Source organism: Sylvia atricapilla, chromosome 6 (genome assembly GCF_009819655.1).
Source record: "Sylvia atricapilla isolate bSylAtr1 chromosome 6, bSylAtr1.pri, whole genome shotgun sequence".
Classification (NCBI taxonomy): Eukaryota; Metazoa; Chordata; class Aves; order Passeriformes; family Sylviidae; genus Sylvia; species Sylvia atricapilla.
The window spans coordinates 12,401,991-12,417,921 of NC_089145.1; the positions used below are offsets into that span (position 1 = coordinate 12,401,991).

The 15,931-nt window shown below is 37.4% G+C and overlaps 1 protein-coding gene across 1 annotated transcript in view; it reads left to right on the top strand.

The window, feature by feature from the left end:
- The window catches only part of INSC (INSC spindle orientation adaptor protein), a 126,123-nt gene that overhangs the window by 58,794 nt on the left and 51,398 nt on the right, over positions 1-15,931 (top strand). The window contains exons 3-6 of the mRNA XM_066320812.1: positions 10,820-11,165; positions 11,675-11,727; positions 13,349-13,472; positions 15,662-15,775. Coding sequence (XP_066176909.1) covers positions 10,820-11,165; positions 11,675-11,727; positions 13,349-13,472; positions 15,662-15,775 — 637 coding nt within the window. The remainder of the gene's footprint in view (positions 1-10,819; positions 11,166-11,674; positions 11,728-13,348; positions 13,473-15,661; positions 15,776-15,931) is intronic.

A 15,931-nucleotide genomic window follows, 5' to 3' on the forward strand; every position in this document is an offset into this window, starting at 1 on the left:
TTACAGAGTGTTGGAACTACATTTCTTCATCCCATTTTAAGTAGGTGGTTCACATTCACTACTGTGTTACAATCCTCAGGTATCTGTGATTGCCACCCAGAAGCCATACCACATTTCAGCTGATCCACAGAAATGTGCTTTATAGCAAGGTGGCTCAGAATTCTCATTTTCAGTTGAAAAATACTGGACTATCTTGTGAAAACATTTTTACCTCAAATGTTTTATGATAAAACACAACGCCATCATGAGCAAAGCGTGATGGAAAAAGTGATAGTATAGCCCGAGTCTTTGTTTTTAGAGGTGGCTTGAAATGCAGATATGGTGTGAGTTTGGCTTTTGGAGTTGGCTGTAATTATTGAACCTGCTTTGTTTGCATTTAAACCTTCAGTTAGCCTGGCTTTCTTAGGTTCAGCACCTGCACAAAGGAAAATGAAATGCAGCCAGGAACACTAACCACCTAGCTTTGGCTCTGTAAAGTGAATGGAAAGAGAAGGACATGTGTCTGAGATAGAACCAAAACACAATATACAAAAGGCAGGAAAATTACTCTATTTAGGCTGCTGAACTTACTAAAAAAAATTTTTATAGTGACCCCAAGTGTAAAATAGCAAAATAAAATGTTTGTATCTAAGAAGTGAGAAAGGGTGGAATAAGATTTAATTGGAAAGGAAGAGGAAGACTTTCTAGTAAGGAGTAGTTAAAGGTTTGGAATAAAACAGGAAATGAGATGCCAATTACATGAACCCACCACAGATGCATAGTAATTAATAATCTATTATTCTCTAGAGCAAACAAAATTACTTTATCACTTTCCCTCTGAACACAAGAAAGTCAGTGGCATACGTGGTATTTACTATTAAATACATAAAACTAGTGATTAGACAAAGGGGTAATGACGAAGGGTACTTTTGAAAGTAGAGAATTAGAAGTGGACTTCAAGTATTGAAGAAAAGGGGGAGTAATTGAAATCCCAATATTATGCATTTGGGCGTTGGGAACTAGAAAGCCTGCAACAACCTGTAGTTTATTCTATGGAAAAAAAAAAATAGGAGGAGGACTGACATATGTGGGATTGAGATGACTGTGACTGCCTTTGCCACTAAGATGGGATGATGGAAGCAGGAAGCTCAGTCCTAGGCTGTATGAAATGAGATTTCTGGCAGAGATAAGGTTCTATTAATATCACTCAAAATTACTGCTAGACTTTGTTTTCTATCAAGCATGATATCAAGCCTTTCAATAAAAAATTGTTTTTACAGGAACTGCAAATCTACTCAAAGCAGGGGACTTGAAACAACACATTTGCATAAAAGGAATCTGAAGAATTTTGCTTGTCAATTCTTGCAAATTAGAAGCTGGGAACGTGTGTTTGCTTTCTAGAAATGCATTCAAAGATAAAATCTGATCTAAAAGGAAAGATGAAACCAAATGGGAATTAACTGTCTTTTAAGAAATTGAGATTAAAAATAAGAAATTTTCAACTAGACTTCCAATGTGATTCTAGAATAGCCATTTAAAAGTATGTATTTCAGCCTTCTAAATTATTTTAGAGTGATTTTTAAACCGTTTATGAGCAAATTGTCTGATCTGGTTGTTTCTAGTATCAGACTTGTAGGTTTGATGGCATAATATTTTCTTTTCCATATTCTGACTTCTACAGAAATACCTAAACCCGTGCACAAATATTGAATTTGTTTGATTGGAAACTACTTTCTTATTCTGTTGAGACCACCTAAAGTATTTTTGCCAACTCATTTCAGTATTTTTGACACTGTGTTGCTACTTTTTAGTCTTTTAAATTTGTCTGTTGAAGGGTTGATGTTCTGATGGGAATCTTAGGAAAGCCAACATCAGGCTGTCCTTTTCTCACCCCTTTTTTTTTTTTTTTTTTTTTTTTGACAGTTTTAGCTGGAGCTGCAGTGTAATAGATGTGAACAAGGGTCTCCAAATTTGTCTAGTCTGCTGAGTGATACTGATCTCATAGCTCCCTGTAAAATGCTTGTTGCTCCCTTCATTAAGTAATCCAAGCTTTACTTAATCAGTAGGGTTGAGACCTTAAATGAGTAAATAGTAGAAGGTGAAAGGCTAATGCTGCTGCTCATAATGCATGTCATAACTCCTCTGAATAAGGCACAGAGAGCTGTAGTGTTTGTTATTAAACTACAAATTAAGGCAGATTTGGAGGAAGGAAAAAAACAGTGCTCAACGAGGCACCAGTGCTATTTTCATGGACTCATGTTAGTCTTCAAATTAGTCATTGCTTGTGATTGTGTCTGAGCACTGTGGCTGCCTGTGGCCCCAAATTATGTCCACTGTTGTTTTTCTCCTTTTCTCTCATTTCTAGTTCTCCCTCCTTGCCAAGTGTCTCTCTGTTGCAGCATATTGCTCTTCTAAGGCCATGAGGAATATTGTTCCCTTCAATTCCAAGTGTAGCCCGAGTGTTGGGAAGCAGAGAGCCAGGATGAGCTCTCTAGAGCATGTTCTCTCCTGTTGCTGGCCTTGCTCACTTTTCTCCTTCACGATGCAGGAAACATCCCCTGTTATCTATGGGAATGAGAACTGTGCTCAGGAATCTGCAATTTAAATGTGTGCTGATGGCAACATCCCTTCAAAATTATCAATGTGCTTCAGTCACCACTTCAGATTTTAAACTCCTGGAAGAATCTGTAAGGAAGTTCCCAGTAGTTTTGTTTTGCAATGTTCCATGAGGTATATTCCTCTTTTCTTTCTTCTAAATAAAGTAAAAAGCCATGGATTCTGCCATTGTGCACAAATCCCTCAGCTCTGCTATCTCATCTCTCAGGAAAACTATAACTGTTGTACATTTTTACAAGGCCCAGGCTGTCATTTACGAAGAGACTGAGTCTGTACACTGGAGAACAGTTTGTTATAAATCATCAGGTAATATGCTGAACAAAAGAACCAATATCCTTCACAGAGCTGGGTCAGCAGTGTATTTTTTGCCCAATCCCTCGTGTCCAAATTTTGAGTGGCTAAAATTGCCTGTTTCTAAGTCTGGTGGATTCCTTAAGTTGGATCAAAGCTCATTAATTCTGTTAAGTCCATAACAACTTGTTAAATCTGAATATGCCAATATCACAGGGTTCAACAAACTTAATGATTTTGAAAACTTTCCTTGGTTTACTATCTTGCAACAACACTGCAAATGCAATAATGTTCACTCATAATTGCATGAGTTAATGATACCATACAATTATAAATTCAACAGACATATTTTGGTTGGTAATCACTGTGACAATATTGGCATGCTCTTTGTTCAGTTTTGCCTGAAAAGAGGCCAATTAGCAGCCTTATAATGTCATTAACTTTCTGATAGTGGGGCTTTTTTTCTCCATTTTCCTCCTTTCTCTCAGGAAATTATGTTCTTTTACTGCGGTCCTTAATGTCTGTGAACTCAATGTCTTGTGTTTGTCAAGATGACTACTGTTTCAGCAATTTGATGTGCTAGGCAGGAAGTAAAACTCCTCAAAACCAGCTTGAGCAGTGCCTCAGTATACCTTCAGCTGCTGGAGGTTGGGTAGGACTGGACCTACTTAAACTGTTCTCATGTACAGAAAATTAGTATGTGGTAAGTTTATCCTAAACTTTATATGAACTTATCAGCAAGCTTAGTCTGTGATTGTACAGGGTGACTTCCTTAACTTCTGCAGTGTGCCAGCAATTCTGGGGTGGTATAATATTTCCAAATGGTTTTAGAGGGACAACTTACAGTGAGGATTTCCCAGAAAAATGTAAGGATCTGAGAACATTGGTGCAGCATTTAACACTAAATTATTTATACAGCCTTTTAGAGAGGCCTGATGAAACAGCTGTAAGTTCAGACATCATACCTTATATATTGCAAGTGATTACTGTGTTTTTACTTTCCTTATAGACTTTTCTACAATGGTGATATTTGAGTAATTCTGTTGTATCCATTACTGACTTAATTTGGGGGAGTTGTTAGACTTTGGAAACTGTAACAAGTGAGTAATCGTTGAGGCAGATTAAAATAATCATTTCAATATAGCCTGTTTTTAAAATCTAGAAACTAGCTTTTAGCCATGTATTCTAAGAGTTTAAATAATTCATACTGAAGTCACCTTTTGTCACAGTGAAGTTGGGTTGCCAGTGTTCCATTGGAAAAGAAGTAGGTAAAATTAAGAGGGGGAAAAAATACCCTGCAAACCATCTGGCTGTACTTTTATCTTGCTGCATCAAGTACAAAACCTAAATATTTGTAAGATTCTATTACCTTGGGAATGATCTACACAGTAAGTGCACTCACTTAGAAAACAGGAACCTGATTCTTATCTACCTTAAAGTTACTCTGTGTTTTTCAAGCTATCTTTCCAGATAGCTCTACAAAATTTTGCCAAAATCAGTGCAAATACAATATCTTGTATCTACAGGGCTCTTTTGTGTGATTGATATCATGTAAAGCAATTGAAGATAAATGAACACTGTCTCTATGGCTCTTCACTCTCTCCTTCCACTGTGAGTTGAGTTCTGCTGGCCGTTGTATTGATGTGGAAATTGGCCCTTGCTATATTGCCTACCCATGAATAATTCTGAAAAGATGAATTAGAAAAAAATTAGAGATTATTTATGTTCAAAGAGGAGGCTAAATTCATTCAATAAGTTGTTTGTTGCCAATTAATTACCTTCCACTAATCAGAATAATAAATTTGCACACAGTTGTAAGATTTGGCATTGACTTTCACCATAGGCTTATCTGGAAGCAGTACTAAATGCTATCATTAGGATTGGTAATAAATCTGTCATATTAGGTGAAAATGGATAAAAAGGCTGAGAAGCCTTGAAAACATAATTTGACTGAGCAGAAGTCTTTACACTTTATAAATACGACCACTGGAATTATTCACGTGAATTGATCATCTCTGGTTTCGACACAATGTTATAAAACATGAAACTTTTGCACTTAGTGAAACTCAGTGCTAAATTGGAGGTATAACTCTTTTTCACGATAGCATTTGCAATTTAAAACAGAAGTGTATGTGCTTCAAGCTGGAAATTTTAAACAAATGATCTACTCATTAACTCTTGACTTTTGTATTCATGTAACACCAGCATGAGAGAGATCAATCATTTTGATATCAATCCACCTTATCTATCCTAAAATTCTGGATTCATTAGATAACAAACTACTTAAGGGATGATAGAAAATACCAAAAAAAAAGGGGAGGGGGAAAGAAATATGTTGGTAAGAGAACTTTGAATATCATATGTCTCTTACTGATATTTGAAATAGGAGTATTTTTTTAATGCCTTTACCCTGGATTAAATTTGCCTGTGGTGTGTTATGTAATGCAGAAGGGTCTATATTATACAAGGTCCAAACATCTTTTGAACAAACACACTTCTAACAGGCTCTAAGGTGGCCTCAGCCACCAGGGGATTTTTTCAAAATTGCACAGTTTTTGAAAGACTATATTTTTTGGCAAGCACACTAGAATTCAGAGTATTCAAATTGCTTGTTACTCAAGTTCAGTCGAGTGCTCTTGAAAACTCTGTCAAATACTTTACAACCTCAATTAAAACAGAATGACTTTTAAGAAATGTTGGAGACTTTCTCTTGCATTTTCTTTTTGCAGTGAATTATTTTTACAACTGTTTTTATATTAAATGCTGCTTTATAATGTAGAGTCTAGATAAATTGCCTTTTTGTCAATATGCCATGGCCTACTAAATTCAGTAATTTTAACTTGTGGGTAACTACTATCCATCTATGTATCTAGACATCTTCCTTCCAAGAAGGAAATCCTAAAGGCACAGGAGCAGGCTGTGCCCAGAAGATGAGCCGGCAGGGAAGAAGACTAGCCTGGCTGAATTCCTTGGCTGGAATTCAGGAAAAAAAGGCCAGTTTATCACCTTTGGAAGAAAGAGAGAACCACTTGTGAGATCTACAAGGATGCCATGGGGTTATGCATGGAGAAAATTAGAAGGGCTAAAGCCCAACCAGAATTAATCTGCCTAGTGCTGTAAAAAACAGTAATAAATATTTCTATAGATGAATTGACAACAAAAGGGAGGCTAAGGAGGACCTCTCCCTTTATAGGATGTGGGAGGAAAACATGGTGACAGAGGACAAGAAAAGGCTCAGGTTATCCAATCCCTTCTTGCCTCAGTCTTTTATAGTAAGGCCAACTGTTCTACAGCTTCTCAGCCTCCCTGAGATGGAAGACAGGGGTGAGGAAAAGAACAAAGCTCCCATGTTCCAGGGGAGAATGATCACAAAAGTCTACAGGATGGATGGGATCTACCAAAAGATACTGAGGGTCCTGGCAGAACTGCTCTCTGGGCCATTTTCCGTCATGTATCAGCACACCTCTCTGCATGGAGAGGTCCCAGATGACTGCTTTTTAGCCAGTGTGACACCTGTCTTCCAGAAGAGCCAGAAGGTGCATCCAGGGAGCTACAGGCCTCCCAGCTTGATCTCAGGACCAGAGAAGGTCATGCAGCAGGTCATCCTGGGTGCCACCATGCAGCACATCCTGGACAACCAGGGGATCAGACAGGGGTTCAGGAAAGGCACGTCCTGCTTGACCAACCTGACCTCCTCTGACACGGTGACCCATTTCGTGGATGAGGGAAAGGCTGTAGCTGTTGTCTGTCTGCCTGGACTGCAGTCAAGACCTTGAAAGTGTTTCACACAGCATTCTGCTGTAGAAACTGGCTCATGGCTTGGATGAATATTGTGTCTGGCAGGACCAGGGAAGGGATTGTCACTGTCCTGGGCACTGATGAGGCCACACCTCGAGTGCTGTGCCCAGTTCTGGGCCCTCACTGTAATGAAGACATTGAGGGGCTGGAGAGAGTCCAGAGAAGGGCAATGGAGCTGGGGAAGGGTCTGGAGCACAAGTCTGATGAAGAGCAGCTGTGAGGGAGCTGGGGATGTCCAGTCTGGAGAGAAGGAGGCTGAGGAGGAACATCTCTCTTTTTATTACTGCCTGAAAAAGGATGGTGCAAGGTGGGAGCTGATCTCTCCTCCCAAACAACCAGTGATAGGACAAGAAGAAATGACCCCAAATATAACCCAGGGGAGGGTTGTATTGAAAAGTAGGAAAAATTTCTTCACTGGAAGTGTCAAGCACTGGAATGGACTCTCCATGGAAGTGCTTGAGTGACCATCCCTGGAGGTATTTAAAAGCTGTGCAGAAGTGTCAGTTTAGGGCAGGGTTAAGTGATGGATCTGGCAGTGCTGGGTTAATGGTTGGGCCTGATGGTGTTAGAAGTCTTTTCCAACCTAAATGATTGTATGATTCTATAAGTTAATTTTATTAAATTAGAGAGAATTGTGGGAAATCACACAAGTAAGGTCTCAAGTAAGATTGTGCTTGAGCAAATCTCGTTTAATGTATTTAATGACCTGAAAAATAGTTGTAAAAGCAGGACAATACAAGACTGAAAAATGCTAGAAGAAATTATGTGTTAATGAACATAAAGTAGTACATGTGAGGAGGCAAAGGGAACTGAAGCACAATTTCTTTCTTCACATGTATAGTGAACTCTACATTGTGTATTATCACTCATGGAAAGGATTCTGAAATCAAAATAAGTGTATTTTCAGAAAAGTAAAAATGATACTGCTCTCTGGAAAACATTTTAGTAAAAAAAAAAAAATGAAGAATTGTGGGAAAATAGGAACTGTGCAGAAAATATGTTTCAAATGTATAAACTTACTTGAATCTTGTATATTGTGTTCTGTTTTCCCCATTGCATATTGGAACATAGGGAAACTGGAAAAAGCATTTTGAAAAGGTGGGAAGAGTATGTGAATGATCAGAGAGTTGAAATACTGTCTATAAGGGGACAGACTAGATAGACTGAGTTTCTATACCGTGGAAATAAAATAGCCTAGAAAAGATGGCGTAGAGCTAACAAAATAATGAATTGCATGAAGAGGGTGAATACAGAACCATCATTTAATTTGCAGTGTCTCTCAGAATATAGCAGCTCAAGTGTTTGTGTTCATGTCTCCAGGCACCAAGTTTAAAATAAACAATCAGAAACACTTTTTCATACAAAAAGCCCAAACAATGTGAGATGTTGCTACTAGATGTTGCAAAGGCCAAAAGTTTAACTGAGTTCAAAAAGGGATTAATGGCTACTTTTGTTTCATGAATTGTAAAAAACATCCTACTCAGAAACAACTGCTGGCTGAGGAAGTTCCTAAACCGCTAATTGCCAGAAGATGAGAAGGAGGGGTTGCTCAGCTCTTGCCACACTTCTTATAATCTTTCCTTATGCATCTCCTAATGGGCATGTTGGGACCAGGATAATAGGCTAAACAGAGTTTTTTTGGGTTTTTTTTTTTCGTCTGAACCATTATGGTTGTTTTTATTTTGTAGGTGTAGGGGTTTTTTTTCAGTAATGGGAAGACAAAATGGAAATTTCCAACTTGTTTTTTAAGTTCAGTAAATGCCATCTGGAATTCGAATCTTAATATCTAATTAGGGATGATCACACTTTTTTGCTTTGCTCATTATAATATGTAAAAAAAATGAGTCTATAAATTCATTTGTGGAGTGCTTAAGAAGATTTTCTCTAAATAAAGTGAGACTTGGATGAAGGTGAATCATTTAAGTATTTCATTTGAGTGATAATGATGTGCATCTAATTTAAAGAACAATGTGGCAGAGAAGCTGACGTATTAAGCAGGAGGAGTTCTTTGTCATCATCAAGAAGGAGATGAATGGTATTACTTTTTGCTCTTGTTGTCAGTTAAGGAATACTAAGTTTCTGTGAAAAAATATTCTATATTCTATAGTTGTACTTCTGGCAATTAGTAGGAACAAGGAGAGCTTCTTTAGCATCTATGCTTTTTTGTTTTGTTTTTGTTTTTCTTGTACAATTTTTATTACCTTTTTTTCTTAGAGTGAAGAATGACTTTTGGGGCTAAAGGAAATATTAATTGCTTTTTTGTTTTTGGTTTTTTTTTTTTTTTTTAGTCCTCACTAACTTTCTATTCTAGTTTTTCGTCCATGTGAATTTATAATGTAGAGGTTTATTTCTACTCACTAAACAGAGATTTAATTAATTATCACAGTGCACTTTGGAAATGAAAGATACATTACTCTGTGTCAAATGAGTTTATCCTGTTCTGCATGCAAACTATGCACATTGTTATAAATCATGGTCTCAAACTTCTAAAGTTGTTGTTTTTGTTTATTAGGAAACCTTGCTTCAGATCCAAAAAGGCAATAAGGAGACTGCACATAGCAAGAAGAAAGTGGGCCTCAATCGATCATGAAATGCAATTACACAATATTCAGAGCTGAGTGAAATAAAGACCTTAAATAGCAGTAGCCTGTAAAGATTGAAATTAAAAGTAGTTTCATCATATACTGTGAAAAGGGAGACTGGATCAATTAAACTGATCTCTAGTATCTTGTTTGCTGTCAATTTACATGAAATGATACTTGAGATGAGCCTCCTTTTCCTGTGTAAATGTAAATACATTTTTGTTTATTTATGGAATATTACTGGAGTGGTCTGGCAGGAGATTTCTTGAGTTCAGCTGGTCCTCACTGTATAAATGGAAGCACAAGAATTGAAAAGGCTTCCACCTGGTCCTCCTTAGCTAATGTAATTGCAGATTTTCTTCTAGCAGTAAAGCTTTATATAACAGCCCAGAATGTTACTGCTGAGTTGCAGTAAATCAGTATCTGAATTAAGAGAATAGGGATTGTGATACAAACTTTTTGTCCTTTCTGGTTTACATCATAAAAATCTGCACATTTATCCAGAAGGTGGACAGCAATCCACTACACTGTCAGAGTAGCTGTAGGATACCAATAGAAGTTTGAGAAAAATTGTGAAATCCATTTTCTCTTGCTTTCACTTAATCTAATTTCTTCTTTACCTTCCATCTTCAATTCTTTTGAAACCTTTAGTATGGTTGGGGTGAGGATTAAGGTATTTTTATTTTAAGGATCTGGGCACCTTATAAAAAAATGTAGGCATCTTCATCTAAGACTATGAAATTTGTGGCCCCCCAAAAAGATCAACTTAGAATCAGTTCAGCTTCTGTCTCAGGTACCACATTTTACTGGCTGGAAGGTGCAAGGTCACAAAAATGCAGGCTCTCACTGCTCTTGTGTCAGGGTACACTTGTCACAGAACTTTTCAGCCTTACTCGTTTACACCATATTTGATGTAGTGTAAAAGATGCACTTTGGAATTCAGTGTGCAAACTGTACAGAGAACAATGAGAAATAAGGGAGAAGGTAAAGGTCTGGTCAGGAAGTAGAATCCAACTGAAGTTTAAGGGATTATGACATGGAACAAATAGATATTGCTGGCAGTATTGCCACTATCTTGGTTTGGCTATATAAGTTGGGAAGGGCTTTGGAGAAATGGTGCAAGGTAAAATTTTATGTTAAACACTTGATAGGCCAAATGTCTAGAAAAAACTGACAGTCCCATAAGCAACAAACAAATAACATTCATATCTTTGCTCCTTCTCCACATTAAACTCTGAATGTACAAGAAGCATTTCCCCCAAAAGAACATACTCTAAACTTCTGCTTACTTATCTATTATATCCACTGATTCTTCAGATATAATTTCATAACAAGGCATGTGGAGTAAAAGTGATTAGAAACCTAGAACCTCTTTTTGGAAGAAAGAGCTAAATGTGCCACTGTGTTACTGCAAGCAAATTGTTTGTTCAGTCATTTGCCTTTGGTCAATCAGTTGCAATCTAGTCTTGGGTGCAGCTGCCTGGTGTTGCTGGTGGTTATTCCAAAGTTGTGTTGCTTTACCTCATTCTCCCCTCTCTTTCCCTGCCTTCCAGCATGCACCTGATCCAGGTGGACTCTGTTCAGCGATGGATGGAAGACCTGAAGCTGATGACAGACTGCGAATGTATGTGCATTCTCCAGTCCAAGCCCATCAGCATTGAGAAGGAGGAACAAAATGAACTCATCCTTTCCTCTCAGTACAACACTTGTGATAACTTGCAGCTTCTGCTGAAGAGAGCTTGGATCATAAGCACGGAGCTGACCAGGATTGCTCAGAAGCTGGAGAAGAACAGGTGGCAGAGGGTCCACAGCATGACGGTGAGAGTCAACTGCCACGTGCGCTCCATGATAAACGAGTACAACACCGTCACCAGGAGCTCCCCAGAAGAGATGCACCAGGTGAGAAGATGCCTTAGCTGACGTCATGTTTCTCTCACTTTTTGAATTTTTATTTTGTTGTAATAATTAAAACTTTAAACAGCTTGCTTTAGACAATCTGTAAGAAAGACTTGCATACTGATACTGGTCCCCTAAGATTTTCCAATCCGTTTTCAGCGATGGAAATATTCTTGACTTACTTTGGATCCTATTTTATCGTGGGCTATTCTGAATGTTAATGATGTTGACAAATTGCATTGAAAAAATATTTTTCTTTTGAGGACTACAGCACTAAAGTATTTTGGCACCCATCTGTCAGTTCCTTTGCATTTAAAATGTAGAAAATGCTATTTTTTTTTTTTGTTAACCTCAGTTTTATCTCTGTCTGTTTTATTCAGAAAAGTAGATGAAGGGTGTTCACATGAAATATTATGTTTCAAGAGAGTTTTCGATTAACAAACCACATTTTTGTAAAACAACTGTGTGTATAGCTATAACTTTAAATTCACTTTCTCTTGCTCTCTCCACAGCTTGAAAAACTTTTAGTGGACAAGTGTTCAGAATTTACAGCATTCACAGAAAGGTAACTTAAAATTTGGAGTTGAAATATGAATTTTGCCCTTTTCTTTTGTTGTTGAACATCTAATGAGAAACACAAATCCATAGGGACCCTCAAACGTTTGAACTAGGCTGCTGTAACTCTGCAAATCTTTCTAAATATTAATCTCTGGTGGATGAATTGAGTTGCTTTTACCTAAACTGCATCCTAATGAAATGGGATCTGCTGTTGCACAAAGAGTCTCACATAGATGCAAAGCTGCATGCAAGTGGATTTTTCAGGACTTTTAGACATCAAGTGACAAAGTCTGGCTGTGACAGATATCGGTGACAAAGTTCTCTCCTAGTTTTGTGGAGTCAGGATTTCAGCTGGTGTGAAAACTTGGGTTTTGAGATTAATACTAAGTGTTCCTGTATGAACATACCTAGACATTGTAAATCAAATTAAAAAAAAATAAATACACATTCCTTTAAGTTGTTGATGTAGGTTTAGTCATTTCCCTGCACTCTGGAATGCTGAGACTGGAAAACAAAAATCTCAGTAATTCTTCTCATGCTATTTCCACTTTCTAACATAGGTTACCCATTTCCTCCAGCACAGTTCAATCACTCTTTTTTGGTTTACATTAAGCATTGTGCAAGTCATTCTGCTTCAGGGATCATCAGGGAAAAACACCATCTAATTATTAAGAAATAATGTTTTCTGGAGCACTATTGCTTTTTGCCAAACTCACACAGCTCACATTTGTGTTTTATATTCTACTATGAGACACACTGATTTACTAATGAGATCCAATCTCAAAGTTTCTGACCCAAATCAGCTCTCTCTCTCCTTGCCTTTTTGACAAAAAATTGATATAGGTGGCTGACAAACAGGTGAAGCTGAAAAGATGACCTGTGTGCAGGTAGAGAGGCTGATCACCCAAACTATATCTTCCATTACAGTGGCCTGCCTGGGTGGAAGATGTTTTGACAATACAAATGAATGCATTTCTGTCAGGAAGTATTCATTATTTTATTTGAATTGTATAAAAATGTCCATCTTTATCTCATTTCTTCAATTACAGCCAAACATCACTGGTTACAGGATAACTGTACTAACTCTGTAAAGGTGCTTTATGTATCTTTCTGTATAGAGGGCCAAATTTTATTTTTGATTATGCTGTTTAACTCACCTGGACACACATTTCTTTCTTCATCCTTATCCTGCCATCATTAAACTATGACAAAGAAGGCAAAGAAATGAAAATTACTGAAAGCCCTTCATTGATCATGAAAGATGGGTGGATATGCACAGCTGCAGTTGAAATGAAGGCATCCGAGAGGGAAACTATCAGCATAAGAGGAAAAGAGCAGTGTTGAACTGTATAAACACACAGCATCTGCAGCAAAAGTTGGCCTGCAGTCTGTGAGGTAAATTGTGATCCCAAAATCATTCAGTAGTGTCTGCTGTTATCTTTTCATGGTGTATTTACTCTGTATAGACAAAGCTTTGGTTAAAGTCTGGAAAGATGCTAAGGACATAAAGTCTTTGTGAACAGCTGGATTCCAGTTATATCCTGGGATTAACACAGGCATCACCTCTGACAATTAGGTCTATTGCATCTTTTTTGTCCTTCATCCCTTTCCCATCTCTTTCTTTTCAGGTGCTTACAGACTGAAGATGAAGAGATACTGAAGTCCATGAAATCTTGTGTTAATGAGACACTCACAACCGTTGCCCAATATTTTGGCCAATTGATAGAGCTGGTTTTAACACAAGAGGCACAGGTTAGTTTATAGTTAAAAAAACCCCAGACCAAAAAGGTCTTCCAAAATTGTTGAATCTTGAGGGCAGCCATGCATTAAGGATCCAAGGCTGGGTTGGATGGGACTTCTGAGAAACCTGATCTAGTGGAAGGTGTCCCTGCTCATGGCAGTTAGGTGACAACTAGGTGATTTTAGAGGCCTCTTCCAACCCAAGCCATTCTATAATTCTGTGATTAAAAAGGAGGATTAGAATTATAGCTCTCATTTTTCAACAAATTAATGATCAGTAACTCAAATATGTTGCAATGAGATTTAGGTGTTTGTATTCTCAGATTTGCCAATAACCTCAAATCCCAAACAAAATGATCTTTTGGCTCACCATGTTACTTATTTTTCCTGATGTCTCTTTCTTGCAAGACATCTAAATGATGACTTCTGATTGTCTCCCCTAGCCTTACCCATTCAGTGATTCTGATTCTGTGAAAACACACTGAGTAATTACTCTGAGGCTGCAAATGCATTAATTTTTTTCCATTAGATCATCATTGAAATAATAACAATTTGCAAGTCTAGCCAACCTATCTGGACCTCCCTTCCTCCCTCTTCTTTTTCACACTCCACTCTTTTTCACATATACACCTCAAATGTAATTCTGTTAAAAAAATTTGTCCACATTTTAGAGGTGATATTATGCTGAAATTTTGTGTTGTCACAGCAGAAAAAAGGGAAAGGACAGGCGTAGTGAAAACAAATAGTTTAAAAGTATTTTTTACAGTGCAAAAACAAAATTAATGCATGCTGTCGGTTAAACTCTAACATACCCTGATGCTTTAAGATGGCAAAAAAGTGTTGGTTTCAGAAACATCCCTTCTAGTTTTAAAGGATTATTACCAGGAGGTGAGACTATCCCAAATATATTTGCAGAATTACAGTCAAGCTAACAAGCTACCTCTTAATGCTCAGTGGTTGGGATTTATGAGAACTACATGAAATGTATGGATTGAAGTTTGTAAATAACTTTACATATTTCAAATTCAGTAAGTTACCATTGTTAACATCTTTATTCTTTTCAGTCTGAAGAGCAGTTCTTCACTGCTGATATTTCTGCCTTTGGGCACCTTGGCACCTACTGATGCACCTGAAATCCCACTCCCTTTTTCTTTTAAGGGAGTGGAATTACTGACTCCCCATCATCTTGTGTGTATTTGCATGGCTGAAGGACTTGGATTAGAACTCATCAATAAAAAAAATTTATGAGCAGTTTTCTGAGATGTTCAGTCACGCAATGTACCCACTTCTGCCATAAAAACACATTGTCTGGGGGTAGTTTCCTGCTCTGAAGCACATGAAGTATCTGTATGTGAGATTTCAGCTTAAATTGTGTACAGAGCTTTTTTTTTTTTTTTTTTTTTTTTAATCAATGTATCAGTATTTAATTCAGGATAGGTTCATATCAAATTGTGAACTTTTAAATTATGTCTTTTATGGAGCATTTTTCTAATGCTAAAGGTGGAAGAACAGACCCTCTTAAAAGCAAGGTAATTGAATTTTGTATAAATAACAGTGTAAAACATGGGATACTTCCTTGCATTTCTTTCAAAGTTCAATTGAATACAAAAATGCTTACCTTCCTCCTCTGAGGATATAGAATTAATTATTCTAGTCATTCTACATCTTTTTTCAGAAACATAAAATGAAATAGATTTCATGTTCTTTTCACAGCTGTGCTTCTCTAAAGCTGCAATGACACAAATGAAAAAGCAAGATAATAATTTAAAAATATTTAATCTATTTCATACATTGAATAGATAAACTATATTTCTTTATAAGAATGTTTATTTGTCAGTGATATTTTCACTGAGAGTAGTGATAAACCCAGAGCCTTAGAAGGTAGTGTAAGAAAAGGTGCAGCAATATTCCTTATAAATAAGGTGGAAATCTTGTATCACCATGTGATTCAGCTTCTACACTAACTAAATTAAGTGCCCCCTGAAAATCCTGGTTCAATCCCAGACGAAACACGTAAATAGCTGGAGAGTTCTATACCCAATGCCTCACACCGTTGCCTTACCCTGCTAATATTTATTTTAAAAGAAATATTAATAAATAACATTTTTAATAAATAATCCATGCTTACATCTACTCCAATGTAATGATAAACGTGTGCTGTCAGTGTGAGTCCCCCAGGATTCTTGTCCTGTCTCCCCCAGAGCCTGCTGAGGCAGATAGAGCTCTCGGGCAGTCTGTGTGTCACCGAGTCGGCCATCAGCAGTTTGTTCAGCCTTGCCCAGGAAGGTGCTCACCTCTGCCGCATCATCGCCAAGGTAAGGGATGCATGCAAGCTAGCAACACAAGAAACCCATTTCACTAAAGAGCAAAAAAGTTTACTCAGAGAAACGACTTTTTTCCTGTTGTTGTGGTGCTTTTGCAAGTCCTACTCAATGGAGTTTGCCACCACAACTATCATATTAGAGGCCTTT